This window comes from Poecilia mexicana, unplaced genomic scaffold, assembly GCF_051168715.1.
Source record: "Poecilia mexicana isolate PSO_F unplaced genomic scaffold, ASM5116871v1 scaffold_6, whole genome shotgun sequence".
In the NCBI taxonomy this organism is placed as follows: Eukaryota; Metazoa; Chordata; class Actinopteri; order Cyprinodontiformes; family Poeciliidae; genus Poecilia; species Poecilia mexicana.
The window spans coordinates 6966376-6988531 of record NW_028263375.1 but is presented as its reverse complement, the minus strand read 5'-3'; the positions used below and the strand labels follow the sequence as shown (position 1 = coordinate 6988531).

General features: G+C 37.0%; 1 protein-coding gene and 1 non-coding gene across 2 annotated transcripts; one reads left to right on the top strand and one right to left on the bottom strand.

The window, feature by feature from the left end:
* Window positions 1-1137: 1137 nt before the first annotated feature.
* Window positions 1138-12996, bottom strand: has3 (hyaluronan synthase 3). The gene is made up of 4 exons (XM_014993237.2): window positions 12726-12996; window positions 11091-11641; window positions 7198-7299; window positions 1138-6498 (listed from the first exon to the last, which is right to left on the bottom strand). The coding sequence occupies exons 1-4, from the start codon at window positions 12817-12819 to the stop codon at window positions 5569-5571; spliced, it is 1677 nt and encodes a 558-aa protein (XP_014848723.1). The 5' UTR covers window positions 12820-12996; the 3' UTR covers window positions 1138-5568.
* On the top strand, window positions 9344-9416 carry trnav-uac (transfer RNA valine (anticodon UAC)). Its single transcript has one exon. It is a non-coding gene; the product is annotated as a tRNA-Val (tRNA).
* Window positions 12997-22156: the final 9160 nt, after the last annotated feature.

Below are 22156 nucleotides of genomic sequence, written 5' to 3'. Positions count from 1 at the left end.
TAAAGCAGTAGGTACAAATAAGTGCAGCAGTTAGAAACAGACATCTTTCAATGAGGATTTAGATAAAAATTGTATTCAGATTACAAGTTAGAGTATTCTTCAGCTTTAAAACATTAATTTTTTAAGGTATTTTACACATTTGTACCTATTCCCTATAAAATTTGAGTTAATCTCCCTAATTTGACAATCTGTTCAAGTCACAGTGGTTAAGATAACAGTTTGGACCTCCCGCCTTCAGAGCAAAACCACTATCTGACCAACAGGGGGCAGCAGCGACAAACTGAATAAAAAGTTCAGGTTTCATCCAAGAATCATCAGAAAATATAAGTTTGCTGACAAACATTCAGAGTCTTACTCTCTGCTGCAGCAGCAACATGTTACCAGAATGCTAATGGTTTATAGGGTGTGTTTGATGAAGGCGTTCCCACACATTTAAAAAAAATGGCTGCCTGTCAGAGGCCCCCATGACTGAATGGACCAATTCATTGAGCGACTCACTCTTCGCAAACCTCTAAACTTGTTTTCCGAAGTCAAAAACATGAATTTAGTGGAATAGTTCCCATAGGGGGGGATGGGTGCCAATTTTGGGTCCTGGAATGGCAAACAGACGGTCCAGAGATTGAAATTATCCCCTGGAGTTAAACAAATTTTAAAATGATTATGTAGAGAAGTGTGAAAAACTGTCAAGGATTGTTATTTTGAGGTGAGATCCAAAAGTAATAAACAACCAGGTGGTCTAGTTTCTAGTGCAAATCTCTCAATACACTTGAAATAAGACAAAACTAACTCACAAGTAACTTTTCAGCAAAATATTGGAGCTTGGTTCAAGAAAATAATTCCTTAATGTTGATTTAAAAAGAGTGCTTAACATGTCATAACGTGGGGGGAAATGTATTATAGAATATGCTATAAGTAGATAATAATATATCAATTACATTAATTATATTAGTGATTTAAAAACAAATGCAAATTTTTTTTGCTGATTTGTTCTAATGATTTGTTTATGACCAAAAACACTGAAATAAGAAACCTGTAAGCTGTTGAACTGTCTCAGAATAAAATACATTGTTCAGGATTTAGCTTCCGATGTCGCTCCAAGATGGCGGACCAAGAATCAAGAACATGACATCTTAAAAACACATTTTTTTTTCTTTTAATGTACAAGTCCTTTTTGAATCTATACATTTAAAATTGAACAAAACAACAGAAAAACATAAATTAAAAGAGAAAGTCCCACTGGAGACACGCTCCCAGATTTTATAACTTAAATCTCTTTGGTGTTCAGTCTTTACACGGTTTTGAACAAAGTCCATCCAACGTAAAATGACCCAAATATCAAAAAAGAACAATGTTCGATAGAAAAACTTACACAAATGAAAGCTGGCATCATAGGAAAATGTTTAAAACAATCTTTGAATTGGTGAATGAAACTATAGTAGAGGCTGTAAACGGAGACTTGGACCCTCATGAAGAATAAATTAGTCCTTGACAGCACCAGAAATCCAGCTGCTTGATGATTCAGATGTTCTGCTTGGAGCAGGTGATTGTGCTGTTGTTGACCAGCGGGACGGAGTCAAAGCTGCTGGGTTCAGACTCTGAAACCCAGTCATAAAAATCTGATTCCCCCCCTCATTCCTGTCTGCATACAGTCGTTACAAAACTTGAGTTTTAAGTTGCTGAACCAATCATACGTCATCACCTTTAATGTGGTCTTGATCAGTAGCTTTATAAAGGGTTTTTTTATTATTATTTGGACTTTAGCTGCCGTAAGCTTATTTTCACTCAAATTTGACGTTGATAAATGCAGAGTGGGACGCAAGTTATCACGAATGAGCTAATCTTATGATCAATAAGCGGCCATTTTCTTAAAAACCCTCCGTTTTCGCTTATCTAGAGGGCCGACCGTCTTTAAATAACATAAAGGGTAAATTTTTATAATATTCTGACGCTGCTGAGGTAAACTTCTCCAGTATTTAAATTTCTACACAGGACCGTTATAAACCGTTTCTCCTTTCCGTTCTGCGATACCGCCGCCATCTTTGTTTATATCAACTGACTCCGCTTAAGGATGACCAGCGGCGCCCTCTGCTGGATGGCGGCCAAACTACATAATATAAAAATAAGAAGTTAATGTTGGCACAGATATTCATATTCATCAAGGCACATTATTAGCAGCTGGTGAGCTCACTTAACATAAAAAAACGTTCAAATATTTATGAAGATTAAAATTACAAAAAAGTGATTAAATCTGCTTGTGTGTAGACTACGCCATCTTCATAATCTGATAGATTAACTGTTTATGGTATTAAAACTGTAATCAGGTAATTATACATGCTAAATTTGGCTAAGCTAATCTAAGACATTGTAAGCTAAAGCAAGCTAATGGGGAGTAAAGTCAGATGCAAAAAAGTAATATAACCCAAACTACCATAATCAAACACAAGATAGGACTAAGTAGAAAAGGTAAAATATGCTAGGGTAGGCTAAATTCAGCCGAGCTATGTTTATGTTGACAGAACTAAGGTAGGCTACGCTAAGACAGGCTCAGCTGAGCTAATGTAATGACTTACATGAGAGAGAGAATAATGTTAAAATTTCTGCAGTTCTCTAAGGTTTTCAAACTATTGTAATAACAGAGAAAAAGTATAATTCCTCAAATGATTAACTGCATTTATATTTTTAGGTAATTGCTGTTTGGAAATCACTTTGTTGAAGCTATTTTACTATTTGATGTCTGTAAAACTGCAATATTTTTAGTTTTTTTTTCTTATTCCAGCAAAAGAAATGCAAACTAAATGTATTTTGGTGACTGGCTTCTGATAATGAAAGATGTCTAAAGATCAAATTTAACAAAGGTTTAAGTTATCTATTGATTCAACACTGTTTATCCATTGAGTATTACTTAAAATTAATTGGCTTTACAAACAAACTGAAAAATCTGAAAATAGTCAGGTAAAAAGACTGAACAGAAAATGAGTGAAAAGCAGCCAAAGTTTAAAGAAAACTTCATAAATCTTGGAGAACTACTGATCAAGACCATTTTAAAAATGAATCTCTTGCCGCCTGGAAGAAATAAAAATAAAAATACACTATGAATAGATCAGGACTTTTAAAAAAATGTCCCCTGAGTGCAAATGTTCTCTGTTTCTTCTAAATATTTGGGTTCTGGACTCTCCACACTGTTTGCTTTCCGATTATCTTGAAACAAGCGAAAGCCAGAAATAACTGATTTCTTCAGGTTCAGCTTCATAGCGATCACCTTCAGGTTGTTTCTGACTCACTGAAGCTTCATTTCCACCAGCTGGGTGTTGACATTTTCAACATATATTACATTTCTATACACTTTTTCTAAGATTCTTGTTGCTTCATATCAAGGTTTGTGACAGAAATACAGCAACTCTTGACCAATTTGTTTTGACAGAAGCTGAGAGAAACTACTGATCTGTCAGTCCAACTTTTCACTCTTTTCACGTTCAGATATTAGCTTTGTCATTGCGGTGTGTTTCCTTTATTTTTGACCAACTGAGAGCTCCTCTTCTTCCTGCTATTTTAATTTAATCATCATTCTAAAGTTAGACTTGCACTACCCTGAGATAAGTGCATGTTTTTACTCTGCAGCTTGAATGTTTTCTTATTGGTTGGTTGTACATGATGGGTGCCAAAGTCCAGTCCTGGAGAGCTGCTACTCAACTTTTAGATGGCTCCCTTGTTCGACATCAGAATCAAATTGTTCATTAGGACCTTTTTGCTCTGCAGAGGCCTGACAATGAGTAATTAATTGGAGACAGGTGTGCAGAAGCAGAAATGCATTTAAAGGCTTACGGATAGTAGATATGCAGAGGTGGGCAGAATAGCTAAAAATGTATTCAAGTAAGAGCAGAAAGAAAGTTGCCATCCAATTAAGAGTAAAAATGAATTTGGTGAAAAGTCTTTTTAGAGGAAATATAGTTATTTTAAAACTCAAAGTGAAAATAATTCATATAAATACAGTGTATTATAAGCCTGGCGGGCCACCAGGCTTAACTTGGCTAAACATTGTTTATTAATTATAGTTTTTGGGGTTTTTTATGAACCATTAACAGTGAAAGCAAAGACGAGTTAAAGAGTCTGTGGAGCACAAAGGCAGCACGATGTGGTCAGTATGTCAACACCCAGGAAACTGACATCAGGCGTCGATTTTTACTCTCTGATCACTTCCTGTCTTCACTGATCTACATGATACAACAATAAGTAACAAATAAAAGATCCCAAAATTTTGGACACTTTACTTCGGATTAAACAACTAAAGTGCAAAAAATTATATTTATTTTAATTGTATTTTTTATGTTTGCCTTTTTTAAGACTTTGTAGTTGGTATTTAGGTATTGCTAATGCAAAATCACAAACTTCCTGTCAACTATAAACATTTTTTAACTCAAAAACACGGCAGATGACTGGATCGTCCCAACCACCAGGCTTAGCAAGTTTTCTGAAAGAACATAATTACAAAAAAATAAAATAAGGCAAAAGGGAAAAAAAATCAAAATCAATTTCTTTCAGTATGAAACTTCTGACAGTTTCATATTGAAATACGTTTGTTCTTCATTTAGTGAAGAGACCCTTAATTATAGTTACTCAAGTAAAAGTTAAAAGTACAACATAGTAAAAATACTCCTAAAAGTAATTTTTTCCCCCCAAAAGTTACTCAAGTAAATGTAACTAGTTACTACCCACCTCTGTACAGGACCGGACTGGAACTGGATTTAAAAATATTTTCAATTTTGCCTCAGACGCATCAGGAACTTTGAGGTTTCCTCCTCTAATTTTCTCACTTCTGGTTTGAAAAGCAATTAAAAATAAAAATAAAAAAATCACAGGTCTGCCGCTAATTTCTCCTCAATAATGTCTGTCTGAACATTTAAAGCTGCAGATGTAACGTTTTTAAAAAAATATGTTTTTTACATATTTGTTAGAACTGTTGCCTGTCAGGACAGTTTGTTATGAGACAGATAATCTGTGAAAAGATCAATCTCCTCCACTTCCTCTCTGAAGAAAACAACCAGTCAGAGTCAGGAGGCGGGTCTAAGTGCTGTCAATCACAATCTTGTGCAGTGCTGCTCATCCCCCTTCCAGTCCCTACTTGATCCCTACTACAGCTTTTCCCCGTCAGCAGATCTTGTTGTGAATGCTAAAGCTAGTTAGCATAGCCACCGATAAAGGTGGATAAAAGGTTTTCCTGTCATCTGAGTTGTTTCCGCCACTAGCACATTTAGCAGCCAGTATATGAGGTTTATTGACGGCGCTAGGACCCGCCTTCTGGCTCTGATTGGTTGTTTTTGGTCTCAGGGAGGAGATAAATCATATCGACAGATTATTTGTCTCCTGACATGGTGACAGTTTTAAAACATTTTTTAAATAAAAGTCACACACTGCAGCTTTAAGGCCTGAATCCAAACAGTGGAAGCACCATCCATCTCCCAGATTTCAGATTCTCATCTTTGTAGCACCAGTGTTGAAGATCCCAGCTCTTTGCTCCACCTTGTAGAGTCAAACTGCAGTGAAACCTGGAAGCCATCCGGCCGCCGCGGTTCAGGACTCCGCGTACGGCAGGTGATACTGCTCCTCCCTCTTGTTGCATCGTTTTGCTACAATGGCTAAGTACAGCACCAGCAGGATGAGCCAGTAGCAGGCGTACAGCACCGTCCCTGCTATCAACAAGGCCTTCTCCATTTCGCTGAACGGCTCCTGGGTTTCACAGTAGACGGTGTACGCTACGCCTCCTAGCAGCACCAGCGCCCAAACTGTGACCGGCACAGCGCCAATGAGGTTGACCACTATCTTCCTACGGCCAGACGTTCCCCATCCGGCCTTGTTGATGGTGAGCAGGGCAAACATTTTGGCAGGAAGCAAGCTGGACATGTAGAGCAGAGAGTAGAGCGACATGAAGATCATGACCAGACTTCCTCGCAGGAAGCAGGCGTAGGTGGCCTTCACCATCCCAACCAGCTGCACCGTCAGCAAGAAGAGCAGGATGTTCCAGAGCCTCCCGCGGTAGAACAGGTGGATCACTGTTGCAACCAGGAAGAAGGGGAAGAAACCGGTGACCACCGACTCGTAGGTCATCCACAGACTGTGCTTGTGGAACCAGAGGGCGTTGTAGAGCCATTCACGGAAGTAAGACTTGCTCCACCGTGTTTGTTGGTTGAGCCAACGCAGGTACTGCGTGGGTGTCTCCGTCTGGCACTGTGACCGTGCCGTGTATTTAGTCTTGTAGCCAAAGCTGAGCACCCGGTTGGTGAGGTGGCGGTCGTCGCCAAAGCTGCACTTGGAGCCCAGGAAGGTTTGGTGGTACCAGGGCTCCAAGAAGCGCTGCAGCAAGGAGTTCCTGTACATCCCCAACGGGCCGCTGATGCACTGGACGCAGCCGAAGTAGGACTGGCAGGCTCGCTCGATGTTGAAGGCCATCCAGTAGCGCACGCTGCTCAGGAACGAGATCCACGAGTCATACTTGTTGAGGATCTGGAGGGCGACATGGTGCAGAGAAATGTCTTGTAGAAAACAAATAATTTTCTTTCAGCAAAGAACAACACAGTCAGAGCAGAAATTAAGTCAAAACTCTCCAAAAATAAATTAACACATCAGACCTACTATACTGATGTTTTTACATGTTGATGTTTGAAGTATTTTTATAGACGAATGAAATGATCAGGCGTCAATTAAAGCTATGCAAAATGTTTATTTTCTCATTTAAATTAGGGCTTGAATATTGTATAAAAATAGAAAATGTATATATAAATGACTGTCTCAAGTAATTTGTTCACTAAAGATAAACCAAAAATAAAATAAAGCACATGAAAAACCCAACAATTATTTAAATAAGTAGGTGGATAATTAAAAAAATAAACAAACAGAGGTTACAAAAATAAAATATAAATTAAACAGAAAGTAAATATAATGGGGGCATATAGTATATATGCTGTTCATTGTTCTGTTAAAAAAACAGTAACTTTTTTATCCCATTAATAATCAGAATAAATTAATCTAGATTAATTGTTAGTTTCGGCCCTAATTTTAATTCTATATAACACAGATTTGGTGTTTTTAAGCCTGTCAGTGTTTCAGATGACCTCCTCCAGACTCAGAGCTCTCTCAGCTCTGCTCACTGCAGAAAACTAATCACAAAGATCCTTCAGATCGACGTTCAGCGCCGCTTCCTACCTGCACGTCCCCGCCAACTCCCCCCACCATTGGGTCTTCCTCCAGAACCTTCAGCATCTCTATAGTACAAGCCGGGTCCAGAACGGTGTCCGAGTCGCACACCTGTACAGCAAGACAAAGGGTTGAATAATTCAGAAGGTCAAATTCAGGCTGCAGCTGCTGCAGAACGCGGACTGCTGATTATGCAGAAAAAATCTGCAGAGAAATGAAGGACTGCTGACAGAGAACTGGGCTGGATCATTCAGGTTTCACATCAGTGGGTCGACCTCTAACCCGAAGCGCCATGCAGCATCACTTCACCCGCTGGGGTCTGAACGCACTTCCTCCTGATTCCCATCTGCAGAAAAATCTGCGCTAATTCATCAGTCAGTTGGATCTGTCTGATCCAAACAGATCAACTGAACTCTGTGAGTGTTTTACCCTGCGCGGTCCGGTGTGCGCTTTTACCAGGAGTTTTATTTTTATTTATTTATTTTTTTTCAAATTCTTCGCAAAGGCGGAGCCGCGTCCGCAGTGGTTGAGCAGCGGACTGAGCATGTTACAGTCCAATTAACTTTTACATCGTCATTTATTTCCTCAAGATAAACTGTCGGCTCCTCAAATGGATTAACACAACGTTGCATTCTCTTTAGTTTAATCTGGTCTGTAATGGAGACTTGAATTTAACGCGCAATTTCAACCAAAGGTTTGTAATGCGCTTCCTAACCATTTTTTTATTTGTAAGTATTGATTTTATATTTTAGCCATTTAGCCAAGACTCTGTAGAACCATTTGTCTCTGCTAATGACATCTTCAATACATTTTTTGATCCCAGGCTTAGTTTATGGACTGAACAGACAGAAACAGTTACCATTATATATTTTGAACTGTTGATTTTATTTTTGAACCATTTTTAATTTTGAGATGAGACTATTAAAAAATGGTTCAAAAATCATGTTTTAAATTGTAAAGTGTTGATTTTAATTTTGAACCATTTTTTTATTTTAAAGTGTTGATTTTATTTTTGAACCATTTTTTATTTTGTAGTGTTGATTTTATTTTTAAACCATTTTTTATTTTGTAGTGTTGATTTTATTTTTAAACCATTTTTTATTTTGAAGTGTTGATTTTATTTTTGAACCATTTTTAATTTTGAGATGAGACTATTAAAAAATGGTTCAAAAATCATGTTTTAAATTGTAAAGTGTTGATTTTAATTTTGAACCATTTTTTTATTTTAAAGTGTTGATTTTATTTTTGAACCATTTTTTATTTTGTAGTGTTGATTTTATTTTTAAACCATTTTTTATTTTGTAGTGTTGATTTTATTTTTAAACCATTTTTTATTTTGTAGTGTTGATTTTATTTTTAAACCATTTTTTATTTTGAAGTGTTGATTTTGTTTTTGAACCATTATTTATTTTGTAGTGTTGATTTTATTTTTAAACCATTTTTTATTTTGAAGTGTTGATTTTGTTTTTGAACCATTATTTATGTTGAAGTGTTGATTGTCTGAAGGACCTTGGACATGAATTGCCCCATGTGGGGTTTGAACCGATGACCTCAGCATTGCCAGCATGGTGCTCTAACCTGCTGAGCTAACTCACCTACCTTACAAACTGTTGAGTTTCCATGGATTTAAGAACTTACATGATCTTTTACCACAATGAAGATTTGATAAAGTGCTTATATTCTAATGTTTTTCAAAACAACATACATAATATCTTATTTTCCAGAGATTTTGTATTTTGAAGTGTTGATTGTATTTTTGAACCATTATTTATTTTGAAGTGTTTATATTATTTTTGAACCATTTTTAATTTTCAAGGGTTGATTGTATTTCAGAGATATTTTTTATTTTAATGTGTTAATTCTATTTTTTAACCATTTTTTATTTGTAAGTATTGATTTTATTTTATAGCCATTTAGCCAAGTCTCTGTAGAACCATTTGTCTCTGCTAATGACATCTTCAATACAATTTTTTGATCCCAGGCTTAGTTTATGGACTGTAATGTGAAATTAGGCACAAGTATAAGTCTGGCAGTTTGTTCACCAAGTTACTGTGCTCTCTGAGAGGATCTGTGGTAGAAGTATTTAACATTGTTCCATGCCATTAATCTCTAATAAAATGTGGATCATCTACCAGGAACACTGCAAAGCGCATGAGTTTCTGTAGTGTAGTGGTTATCACGTTTGCTTTACATGCAAATGGTCTCTGGTTCAAAACCAGACAGAAACAGATTTTGCATGTTCTATTCATCATAGGTGTTTACTAAAGGTCAACAAGGGTCTGTGGTGTCATGGGCTGTACTCTGAGTGCAAGCCTCAGTTGAAATGTTCATGCGTTGCATCGCACATCATCAATTTTGGAACCTCAAACTGAAACAAAGCAGAGAAGTTCAGTTCCTGTAGCGTAGTGGTTATCATGTTTGCTTTACACACAAAAGGTCTCTGGTTCGAAACCAGACAGAAACGGTTTTTGTATGTTATGCATCTCTTGGGGTGCAGTGAGACAACAAGAGCCTTCCTCTTTGGTGATGGTTCATTTGCCAATCGACTTCAATGTAGGCTTCTTTGAAATCAAAGCTCATTATAAGCCTCTACAGAACTGAATGAGGGAAGTCAGTCTTTTGTCTGGGATGTGTTTTAGCAGGGATGCACTCCTGATTTGTACCGTCAATGTGGCCCTTTGAGGGGGGCCAATATGCTGAAGTGGCCCTCGGTGAAATTGAGTTTGACACCCTTGATCTAGAACATTTCCAACTTTTGAAAGCAACAAAGATATTTCTAGATAATATGTGAGATTAATTAAATCTCACATATAACTATATTAGTAACTATATTAGAAAATTAATTAATTTTGAGATAATTTAATCTCAACATTTCTTGCAAAGTTTTTACTTTTGAAGCTTGGAAATTTCCACGTATTTTTCTACAAAATTTCTTAGATTAATCTAAAAATAAAATTTTTTTACTGGCAAATGTTTAACTTTTGAAATATAGAATTTTTTTTAATTTTTCTTGTTTAAAAAGCCAAAAATTTCCTAGAAAAATATTTTGAGAATAATCTCAGAAATTAATTTCAAAACCTTTTCCAGATAAACTTTTTGTCTTGCAAATTTTTGACTTTTGAAACTGGTAGAAATTTCCATTTTTTTCTAGACAATTTTTGAGATCAATCTAAAAAAATAGTTCTTTGTAGAAAATGTTTGACTTTTGAAACTAGAAATCATTAAAGTTTTTCAAGAAAATTTCTGAGATCAATCTCAAAATTTATTTATTTTTCTCGCAACTTTTTGATTATTGTAGCTCATAAATTTTCTTATATTTTTGTAAAAAAATTCTGAAATTAACCTAAAAATTTCTGAGTTTTTTGGCAGAAATTTACATCCCTTTTTATTTTCTATCTACATTGGACCTAACACGTAGTTCCAACAAATAAACCTTTAATTTTGTGGTTGGAGAAAGCCCTATCAGAATAAACAGTGAATCATTTAATTGAATGATAAATTAAAACAAGTTCAATTTTTTTTTTCTTTCTCCTACCAAAATTTGTCTTCAGTTTGATAATCTGATCTCAACTATCCATTTTGTGAGGGACAATTTTCTTAAATAATCTCCATAAATTATTGTATTTGTTGTTTTGTTGATTTATTTTGGATATTCAAAATGTCTTCAAGTTCCAGTGTTAAATGTTCATTAGAATTTAAAGTTTATTGATCTTTATGAATGTGTTATTGCATTATTTTGCCATTAGGATATTATTACTTGAAAATTTTCTCAAAACAACAACATTGTTCATTGTAATAACTTCTGGAACAATTTATCGTCCAGCAAAATATGTTATTGTGACATTTTATAGGAAAAGCGAAATTTTAGCCATCTGGTGAGATTTTGAAGGAGTTTTTCTTACCTGAACATAATCCACGCTGTCACCCAGAGCTTTGAAGGCGGTGTACATCACCTCCCTCTTCCCGCCCCACTCCTGCATGACGCAGGAGTAGCGGCGGCCTTTAACCAGCCGGGCCACCCGGGACGCTTCCTCCATGTGCACCGCGCTCCTCTTCCCTCCTCCAACACCTCCTCCTTTCCTGCCATCGCTGTGAAAGTTCCCCTTCCATACCATGCTGCCGGCCTGCTCCGCTCCGCCCATCACCTCCTGGAAAATATCCATCATGTATCGGTCCTCCGGCCGGTTCCCGTCCACCACCAGCACCACCTTCAAGCCCGGGAAGGAGATCCGACGGACGCTGCGCAGGCATTTCCTCAGGTAGTCCGGGTCTTCCTGGTAGGCAGCGATGCAGAGGGCGACGGAGCGGCGCAGGTGCTGAGGCCGAGCCGGGCTCCGCATCCGCCGGTGCTCCAGGAAGGCGAAGAGGCTCTGGAGGAAGAGGTGGAGGGAGAGGAAGGCGCCGTAGAGGCCGAAGGAGAGGTGGTGCTGCTCGGTGTGGATGAACTGGTAACCTTCAGAAACCAAACATGAGCGTCACAGTTTCTCCTCATGGAGACTTTACAGTGAACAGGGCCGACCAAAGACTCTTTGGGGCCCAAGGCAGATTTTCATTTGAGGCCACCCATACCAACAGGTTCATCATTCCTACTCTAAGTGTAGCTGTGTTTCCATTACAAATGTGTGCAAAACTTTGTCAATATGCCGCTAAAGTTGGGGGGGGAAAAAAACCAAATAAACAAAAAAAAAAGTTTGCTATTTCCATTAAATAAGAAACTCTTTTGGATAATTTTTTCCACACAATAAGACCTTTTAAAATATGGTTCACCATCATCCTCCTACCACTTCCTGTCATCTTCTTTGTCATTTTCGCCTGTAGTAACATCTGGTTGGTGATCACATGTTTCTAATGCAGTTTTGCAGAATACATTAATTCTGACATGGACAAAAAAGCACTTTGTACTAGCACCAAAACATGTTCTCTGTTTTTTCTTTTTTAATTTCCATGTTTCCATTAAGCTAATTTATTTTTGTAATTCCGATTAAGGTGATTATATGTTCAATGTGAACACAGCTGGTGAGTGTTCAGGAGGACAGTGCTGCCAGGATCCTAGTGAGAGCTCGTAAATTTGATCACATCACACCGACTCTTTACGAGCTTCACTGGCTTCCTGTAACTTATAGGATTCAGTATAAAATTGCACTTAACACTCATCACTGTCTATATGGAACCTCACCGGATTATTTGAAGGACCTCCTTATTTCACATTCAACTTCTAGATCCTTACAATCCCAAGCCTGTAATCTTCTCCATCTTCCTCGATCAAGACTAAGGACTATGGGTGATCGGGCATTTGCTGTGGCTGCTCCTCATCTATGGATTTCTCTCCCGGATTATTTGAGAGCCCCGCAATTATTGTCCGATTTTAAAACCGGCTTGAAAACTTTTCTTTTTAGACAACCCTATTCCACTTTTAAATGACTGTCTTACTTTGATTGTTGATTTTGTTTTCAGCTGCACCATGTAGCACTTTGAGATTTTTATTAATGAAAAGTGCATTATAAATTAAATTTATTATTATTATTATTATTATTAACCTGTGATGTAGGCCAGCAGGATGGTGAACAGAACCACTGCAGCAAACAGGGTGGTGACCACGATGTTCAGCGCATTCCTGCAGCGAGAGGGCATCTGGTGGAGGAAGTCCAGACAAGAAGGAATAAAAGGAAAAGCAACAAAAAAAATCAGTTCGTTTATACAGTGCAAAGGACTTTGGAGAAAACTAAACTCACTAAACGATAAAAATAACTAAAATAACTAAAATAAAAATAACAGTTTTGATAACTGATCAATGTGAGTGTGAGCAAACATTTCCACTTATTCTGAAAACATTTAAAGCAAATTGTAGGTTAGCAACTTTATAATGGTGCAGTTTTTATGGAATAATTGAATGAGGGCTGAAACGATTAATCAAATTAATAAGATTAATTGCAATTAATCAATTAACTGCAATGATGTCCATTGATTAACAAAACAATGTCCATTGATTAACTGATCATTGTGAGTAAACACCTTGGAGAAGTATCTGTTGCTGCCCACCAGTCAGCATGAGAAAGATCAATTCTGCCAACCATTGTAGGGCTGAAATGATTAATCGTGATTAATCGATTATTGAAGAGATCTTCAACTAATTTAGTAATTGTTTAATCGTCATACACATAAAATAGGACATTTGCTGAAAGAACAACTTACTCAGAGCAGTAATTAAGCCAAAACTGTATAAAAATATAAACATATTAAGATGGAGAAAAACCTTTTATCTGTAAGATTGTTTTACCCAGAAATCCTCAAGTGGCAGTTTTACCTTCACATGGTTCTAATTCTATAAAATAAATCTCACATCAGGCACATTTCTCTATCCAATTATTAATCAGTTAATCCAAAAACAATCAACAGATCAACCAAACACAATATTTATGTTAAATCAAGCAGAAAGTCCTGACCTTTATCTTTGAGAATGTTTTTATTATTCCAATTACCACTATAATACTTAAAGAACAACAATGTTATCGTTTATCACAGTAACTTCTGGGACAATTTATCATCCAGCAAAAATTGTTATTGTGAGAAGCCTAAGTTCAATAAACTTTAATGAACATTTAACATCATGGATAAATATCCAAAATAAATCAACCAAACAATGGAAGCAACAAATAAAATTAATCATGAACAAAACTGTCCTTCAAAAAAAGGCAAGGTGAGACCAAAACACCAGACTGAAGACTTTTGTCATGCAGGTTTTAATAAAAAAGAGAGAAAAGAGAAAAACAATAAATAATGCAAATGAAAATTATTGAGTTTGTCATGCGATTAATTGATTTGCTTATTTCGACAGGCCTAGTCGACATCTTTTCCATTTCCTGACACATAAGGAAAACTGATGTTTCTTTTCCAGTACAGGTTCAGAGAAACTTGTCTCCGGACAGTTTGTTCATCCTAGCCGAGTGACACATCATTTCCTGAGCTTTCATGAACGTCCTTCATCTGAAAACACTCCATCATCATCGTCACAGACGAACTCCTGCTACCAGTCCGCCCAGTCCCCTCCTCCCAGTCCGCCCCGCTCTGGGTTAATAGCTCTAATTAAAGGCCAGGCGGGGTTTGTCCGGAGCGCAGCACCATTGGAAACAGGAACAATTCTGCCCTTTCATTCATGAAATAACCTCCAGCCCCCACCTGGCCGCTCTCACAGCCCAGACACACTGACTTTCCTGACATCACATTCAGACGTTTATCGCCCAATCTGAGCGATTTTCACTGTGGATGATCCAGGATAAATGACATTCCTGACAGAAAACCCCCCCAGCAGAATTTCACAGAATGAACCAAACATTTCTCTATAGTTATGCTCATGTGTCATCAAAGCCATTGAGACAGACTTTAATCAGAAATCAGAGCTTTGTACGAATCCTGGCTTCTCTAAACCTGCAACTCATTTTAGCATGGGCTAGCACTGCTGAACAATTTATAGAAAAAGGTTCTGCCTTTCCCAGAAAAAGGAAACTTAATGTCATTAAAGGTGACCTACAATGCTTCCTTGAACAGCTTAGGATAGGTTTATGGTCTATACAAAATACTTTTTGCACAAAGTCATTCTTAGATAATGAGATTTTGTTTTGGAGTATTTTGATATTTTAAATCCAAATAAGCTGCTGCTGGCCACATCTTCCAACTCAAGGCTTACACTCACATGTGAAAATAGATACAATTATACAACTGTACATCTTTGAGAAGCATATGTGGAACCTCCTGTGCAAACAACAAGAATGTAGCAAGTGGTTTATAGATTGCAAATCAAAAATAAAACTCTCGTCTTTCCCAGCAGCCATTTTACAGCGCATACTGCAGTAAAACAAGCTGACCAAATGTGTTGAAGTTTTGCTTGGGTTGCTAGGTAATGGCGGAACTCTGCTGGGGTTGCTAGGTAATGGTGGAACTCTGCTGGGGTTGCTAGGTAACAAGCAGAACTCTGCTGGGGTTGCTAGGTAATGGGCAGTGCCTGCTGATTTGTGATGTTACATTCTAGAGGTTTTTGACACGACTTATTTTCCAGACACCCAAAAATATTCATTTATTTCCAAAAAGCAGCTGCTTTTTTAATCGCGTGAGCTGTTTTATGCTTAAATGGAAGTACAAAAGTGTTTTAAATGTGAATTTAAATTCGATTTGTAAAATCATCTACCACGTAAAATATTACTTTTTTCATTAATATTAAGGAATTATTTGCTTGTAAAAACTTTTATCTTGCTGAGAAGTTTATTGTAAGTTAATTTTGTCTTATTTCAAGTGTACTAAGATATTATGAACTAGAAAATAGACAAAAATAATTGGTAAGATTTGTGTTTTTGATGTGCATTAGCAATAGCTATTATTTTATTATATCAACAAACTTCTCACCTGTATGCATTGTTGTGTTTTTTCTTTTTAATTAATTTGTTAAAACCTTGGACAGAATTTAAATCAAGTATACAAATGTCAACAAAACACTTTAATAACATATTTATACAATAAACAGAAACAATATAAAAACATAACTTTGTGTGCAATGTTTTCTAATTAATGGCAAAAAAATTATTGGAGAGCAGATCACAGTAAGATCTTTTTGTTTACAAAAATAAATAACATTTCATAAAGGCATCTGAAACTAAAGTATCAATCTTACCACATCGATACTGATCCTGACTTAGTATTGATATTATTAATGTCAATACTACTTGATTATAGGGCTGGTTAGATCTGCCCACATCTAATGTTTACAGCTTAGACAATGCATTCATGTTTTGTAGTTTCTTGTGTCATATAATGGACAGAATATAAATTAGTCAGACTGGATTTTTCCCCTCCATATTCCCTTTGAAGCAGCAAAAATAATACAGTTTTAATTGGGAATCCCTGATGTTCTACTGGGATTTCTGTCTGGATCAAGTCTGTCTTTGGTAATGAAGACGAATTAAAGGGAGAAGATGTTGGATGATTTAACAGGCCAAAGCAGCAGCAGAGGTCTGAGCCCCCTGGAGGTCAAAGGTCACATCATATGGAGACTGAACATGGAGAGTTTGATTATAGGGCTGGTTGAAGGTCGAGAGGTGAGCTGGGAACCGAGAGTCAGGAAAGACTCTCGGTTCAAGGTGATTGAACCAGAAACCAAACCCAATACAATGACATTATCAGCATTGTGAAAGTTTAGTGGAAGCAAACAAAGCAACACAAACAAATTGTCTGCTGAAAGACATTAAAGGGGATGAATTATGCAAAATTCATATTTTGCACATTTTTGTAACTCAGTTTGGGTTTCTACAGCTTCTAAAACAAGTAGTTTAAACAACAACACCCAGACGTTTCTTTGGCAATAAGTTAATGTTTTTTGATGGACAATGAGCCATTTAAAAAACCTCGTAAATTAAGAGACACTGGCCGTTACCAAGCAACCCAAACTTAGCTCCAACATGTTTGGTCAGCTGGTTGTACTGTTGGATGCATTGTACAATGGCTGCTGGAAAAGTCAAGTATTTAGTTGTTGACTTGCCATTCAGAATCAATTTGTTACATTCTCATTAGATGCGCAGGAGGCTCCACTTCTGCTGTTCAGAGATGTACGATTGTGCATCTGTTTGCAGCCATTTTCACGTGTGCATGTAAACGTTGAGTTGGGGGACGTGGCCGCAGCAGCTGAAACAGCCTAAAACAGCTAATTCTGACAGGAGCTCCAACAGGCAGACAAAAAGCTCATTATCTAAGAATGGTTTTGTTTAAAAAACATTGTATAGCCCATAGATCTATACTATAGTGATCAAGGAATTATAATTGTTCACTTTTAAACTTTGCGGAAACATCTGACACTGAGTGTTTATTCCTTCTGCAAGAACAAACCTGAACGTGTGATGATTAACTCCATCTCCATCAGCCCCCACCTTCCCGATTCCTTTGCAAATGAATCTTGTGTAAGATGAGAAAAATTCAGAGCTGAGCAAGCCTGCAAACACTAAACTGCTTGATGTGAGGAAATGTGATAAACCACAGTAAAGCAGGTACAGGTTGCCACTAGGGGGCGTCTTATCAAATAAGCCTGAATAAGAAAGTTCTCTCCTACAGCAATCACACAAATAATATCACACGGACTCAGGTGGCCATGTTGGATCTTCCTAACTCTGGAAGCTTTTTCTCATAAATTTAAGATGTTCTTCTAATATTATGACTATATTTTTGTAATTAAAAATTCTCATAGTCTGTCCCTAATACTCCGTCATACACCTCACAGGAGGTTATGACCGAAAAATAAGCCATCTTGTGGAAATATTTTCTGTCATTTGCAGTTTCTTTTTTTTCAGAAACAAAAGTGATAATAAATCGATTAAAATCAGAACTCGGATCTGGTATGAAAAAAAAAAAATTTTAAGGCATATTGCCCAGCCTTGGACAATGAGAGGAAATCTCTCAGGTCAATCATTTTCAGAGAGATTGGAGTGACTTTTTAAAGTTTTTATGCCCTGATTCATAAAAGCTTAGAGTATAAAATAGGTTGTACTTTTCTCTTGCCAGGACGTCATGTTCAGACAGAAGCTATTTGGCTGATTTACTGAAAGTAGGACTAAGAACAGCTTATTAAAGAACATATCACCACTTTTATTCAGGAGGGAGACACATTAAGGGATTTCTGAACTAGGACACTGCAGGAAAAATAAGGCATCTTTCCAGCAATAACACAGAACTACTACAAACCAACCTTTAGCTACAGTACCTATAGAATATGGGTACATATTCTAAATCAGTGAACAAATCTGCCGAGGCCAAAAAATCCAAATATCCAAAATAATATATAAGTATATTATTATTATATTGTATTATTCTTCACTCTTTAAAGAATCTAAATTAATGAGTTACAACAACATTTAATTTCCCTTTGGGATTAATTAAGTGTTTCTGCATTGAATTTGAATAGAACTGAATTTACTGTTGTAGTGTGGCCGCCATCCAGCAGAGGGCGCCGCTGGTCATCCTTAAGCGGAGCCGTTAATACAGCAACAAAGATGGCGGCCATGCTAGAACGGGAAAGAGAAACGGTCCAAACGGAGTCCGATATGGGATGCAAAATGCACTTTATGCGGTTCTGTTTTGAAATATAAACACTCGACAAGCTCCCTAATTTTCAACTTAATAATACTCATTCGTAAACTTCTCTTTCAAAAATGACTGATGTGCTACGAAGGCTAGCATGTGATGACAGAAGAGGCACAACAGAGAAAAATGGAAACATGTACAAGTAAGCGTGCTTAATTTTGAGAGCTGTTGTGAGTTGATGAATGTCATGGAGAGAAGTTTTAACATTCCTGACTATTGGACATTTATAAGAATACAGGTATCACGTCAGGTATCGGTTCAATACATAAGGCTACACGCAAAAGCCAAATAAAGGACCATCCCTGATTGACTGTAAATTTGTTCACAGGAATTGAATGTTAAACATGTTTTCATCTTTTATTTTTCTATTCAGCAACCTAAGAGGTTCCCATTTTGTTATATTTTATAATAACAGAAAAATGCAATACATACAAAATAATGTTGAAATTAAATGTTTTTTTCTCTTTATTTGTAGGATCATATTATGAAAAATGTATCTGTTATAGAAAGACAGTTGACCCTCCATTGACTGTTAGTCGATTGATGCAGTCCATCAACTTTATATTCTAAAAGTCCCACAGAATAAAACTGGAAAAATTCTCTTTCTGCATCACTCTGCAAACATGAACCCCCAGACCTGAACACTGTCCTGCACTGTGGCCGAGCCGCTACTTATCCCAAACTTTCCATCCAGTTTGTGTCTCTGAATGCATCCATTCATTCAGCGTTTGCATCAACCTGCCAGACGTCAAACCTCATGCTGCTTCATCACAGATGTCTAATCTCACTTTTATTCAGTTTAATTAAGCCTGTTTCTCTGTGTGTGTGTCATTAAAGAAGTACTTACCTTCCTGATCCAGTGGACCCTGTGTGTTCGTCTCCCCCCCAGATCTCCGTCCGTCCAGCCGGGACGTCCAGCCGTCGCCTCTCCTCAGCACAGCACTCTCCTTGTTCTGGCCCCCTCCCTTCTCCAGCTCACACTAAATCTTTATTCCAGCTTGCTCCCTTAATTCAGGAGATCCCACATCCAAAAATACAGCTGGCAGCTCAGCCCGCCACCCTCCTCCCTGCCTGGGGGCCGGCCTCCTCCGCCTATCCTCCTCCCTCTAGCTCCTGGTCCCGTCCCGGAGCATGGAGACCCTCCAACCCCCCAAGCTGGGATTGATCCGAGGCTTTCAGCCTGCAGATGATGTCGCTGCAGCTTTTGGGTTGCAGTTACTCTCCATCCCGACTCCTGATCCCAACAGTCGGCCCTGAAGGATGAAGTCTGAGGGTCAAAGATTCAGGTTTTCCTCTCTCCTCTCTGCAGAATCAGCTTCTCTCTGCAGCCTGAATCTTTGTCGCTTCGTTCCTCCAGCACCCCAACCTGCTCACTCTCTGTCTGCAATGCAGCCTCCAGCTTCCACCCCTCTCTGGCTGACTCAAAGCATCCCTTTATGGCTTTATTTGTCTTCCCTCTACCTTCTCCTCCGTTCCTCCCTGCTGACGTCCTGCAGGTCGGACAAACCGCTGCGGCTCTGGGAATCAATACTATCCACGCTACTCAATTACATTTCATTCAGGTCAAGTAGCAGGACTGCAGATAAACAGATAAGGTCATTTTAGTGACGAGGTTCCTCCCATGAGGATTTAACCACATTAAACACTGCAAAAACACAAAGTTTTACCAAGTATTTTTGGTCCAGTTTCTAGTGCCAATATTTTATTACACTTCAAAAACGACAAAACTAACATACAAGTGACTTTCAGTAAAATATGGGAGCTTGTTTTAGATAATTAATATCAGGACTGAAACAATTAATCGTACTGTGATTAATTAATTATATCAATATATTTAAATTTAATTAACTCATTTCAATATAAATTTAACAATCAATCATGGTTATTTTAATTATTGTGATTAATCTATTATTTCAGTATATTTGAATTTGATAAATTAACAACTGATTAATCATGATTAATTTACAATTAATCACAATTAAGTGGTTTAATCGTGACTAATTTCCATATAAGTAAGCTTGATCTGTTAATAGATAAATCATGATAATTGATTAAAATACAAAATTAGTTAATCATTTGAATAATCAATTCAAATAATCACCATTAGTTGTGATTAATCAGTTATTTCAATACAAACTTAATTGATTAACCATAATAAATCATATTAATTGTTTCAATATAATTAAATTTAATCACTAATACTAGATTAATCATAGATTGATTATTTAAATAGTTGTCAACTAATTTGGTAATTGATTAATTGTTAACCAGCATAGACTCAAAAAAGGCCGTCTGCTGGAAGAACAAAACACTCAGAGCAGTAACTGCATCAAACCTGTACAAAAATATTAAATATTTTGCATTTAATTAATTAAATGTGCCAATTTTTTTTTTATCTCACTGACCGATTAATAGTTTTTAAATATTAACTGGCAGATTTTTTCACTTATAACAAGGAAAAATGTCGTGTTGTGAGTGAAATAATCTGCCAGTGGAATTATTAATTATTTTCACCAGTATTAAAGAATTATTGACTTAAAACAAACTCTTATATGTTGCTGAAAAGTTACTCCTAAGTTAGTTTTGGTGTATTTTAAGCATACCAAGATATGTGTGAAGGGAACTAAACCAAAATTACTTTTGTGTTTCTGCGGCATTCATGCACTAATAAGTCTGTTGCCGTATGTTGGTGGTTTATCAATCCTCTGGGCTCATGGGAAGCATGTTGGCGTCTTAATGCATCATCAAAACCCTGCAGTGTTTCAGCTTATTATTCACACCAGCAAGCTGTAACTTATTTTGGAGACTCTTTCAGTGTAAAACTGTCAACCATTTCTCCTTTTATAGACTCTGAAAACTCCGGAGCCAAAATATCTGCATGTTGCCTCATTCTGAAAACATCGGCAGACTTTAGATAAATTTGTTCACAGAGTTATTTCTGGTCTAGAAATAGCTGGAAATAAGACAAAACTAACTTACAAGCAACGTTGAGTTTGTTTCAAATAATTCCTTAATACTGATGAGAAAGTCCTGGTTCCCTTGGCAGATTATTTGACTTACAACACGGGAAAATTAACAGTGAATCAAATCTGCAAATGGAACTGGAATATTTTCATCAGTACTAAGGAATTATCACATATCTTGCCGAAAAGTTACTTATTTGCACTAGAAAATAAACCAGGAATAGTTGGTGAGATGTTGTGTTTTTGTGTTTTTGCAGTGATTGGGTCTCTGAGGCACGAGACCAGCGGTGGTTACAGTACCTAAAAATTGTTCTCAAGTTGGAGTAGCACTACTTTTTTTACTAAAGGTAAAAAGTATCTGTCCAAGAAATACTCAAGTAAAAAAAGTATTTGGCAAAAAGTTACTCGGGTTCTGAGTAACTGATCAACTTATCAATCATATCAGACGGACCAAAATATAAAGTGGACATTTTGGTGCTTTAAGAATGAAAATGACAATAATTCATATAAGTAACAAAAAATAAAATGATGCAAAAGAAAAATTTCCAAATCAGTTTCTGTCAATATGAAACTTTAACAGGAACTGCAGGAGTGTGTCTGTCTGGTGGGTTTTTTCATCCAGTAGGCAGAAAATCCAGATATTTTACTCAGGTAAGAGTAGAAATACTTCATGATAAAATTATTCAAGTAAAAGAAAATTTATATTGTTTCAAAAGTTACTCAAGCAAATGTAATTGAGTAAATGCAACTAGAAGCTGCCCGGCTCTGCAGGAGGCAGACGGGAGGATTTTAAGCATTTGAAGCGGCTCTGCATGACGTTTTTCTGGTAAAACATCAGAGTCTCGCCGTGGGAGAGATCTCAGACTGCAAACAACTCAGACTGTTGC

Excerpts from the sequence above, each read along its gene's own strand:
- has3 (XM_014993237.2), bottom strand. The coding sequence starts at position 12,819 with ATGCCCTCTCGCTGCAGGAATGCGCTGAACATCGTGGTCACCACCCTG. Across the intron at positions 11,642-12,725 it reads CCTGCTGGCCTACATCACAG|GTTACCAGTTCATCCACACC; the intron begins GTTAATAATAAT and ends TGGTTTCTGAAG. Across the intron at positions 7,300-11,090 it reads ACAGCGTGGATTATGTTCAG|GTGTGCGACTCGGACACCGT; the intron begins GTAAGAAAAACT and ends CTTGCTGTACAG.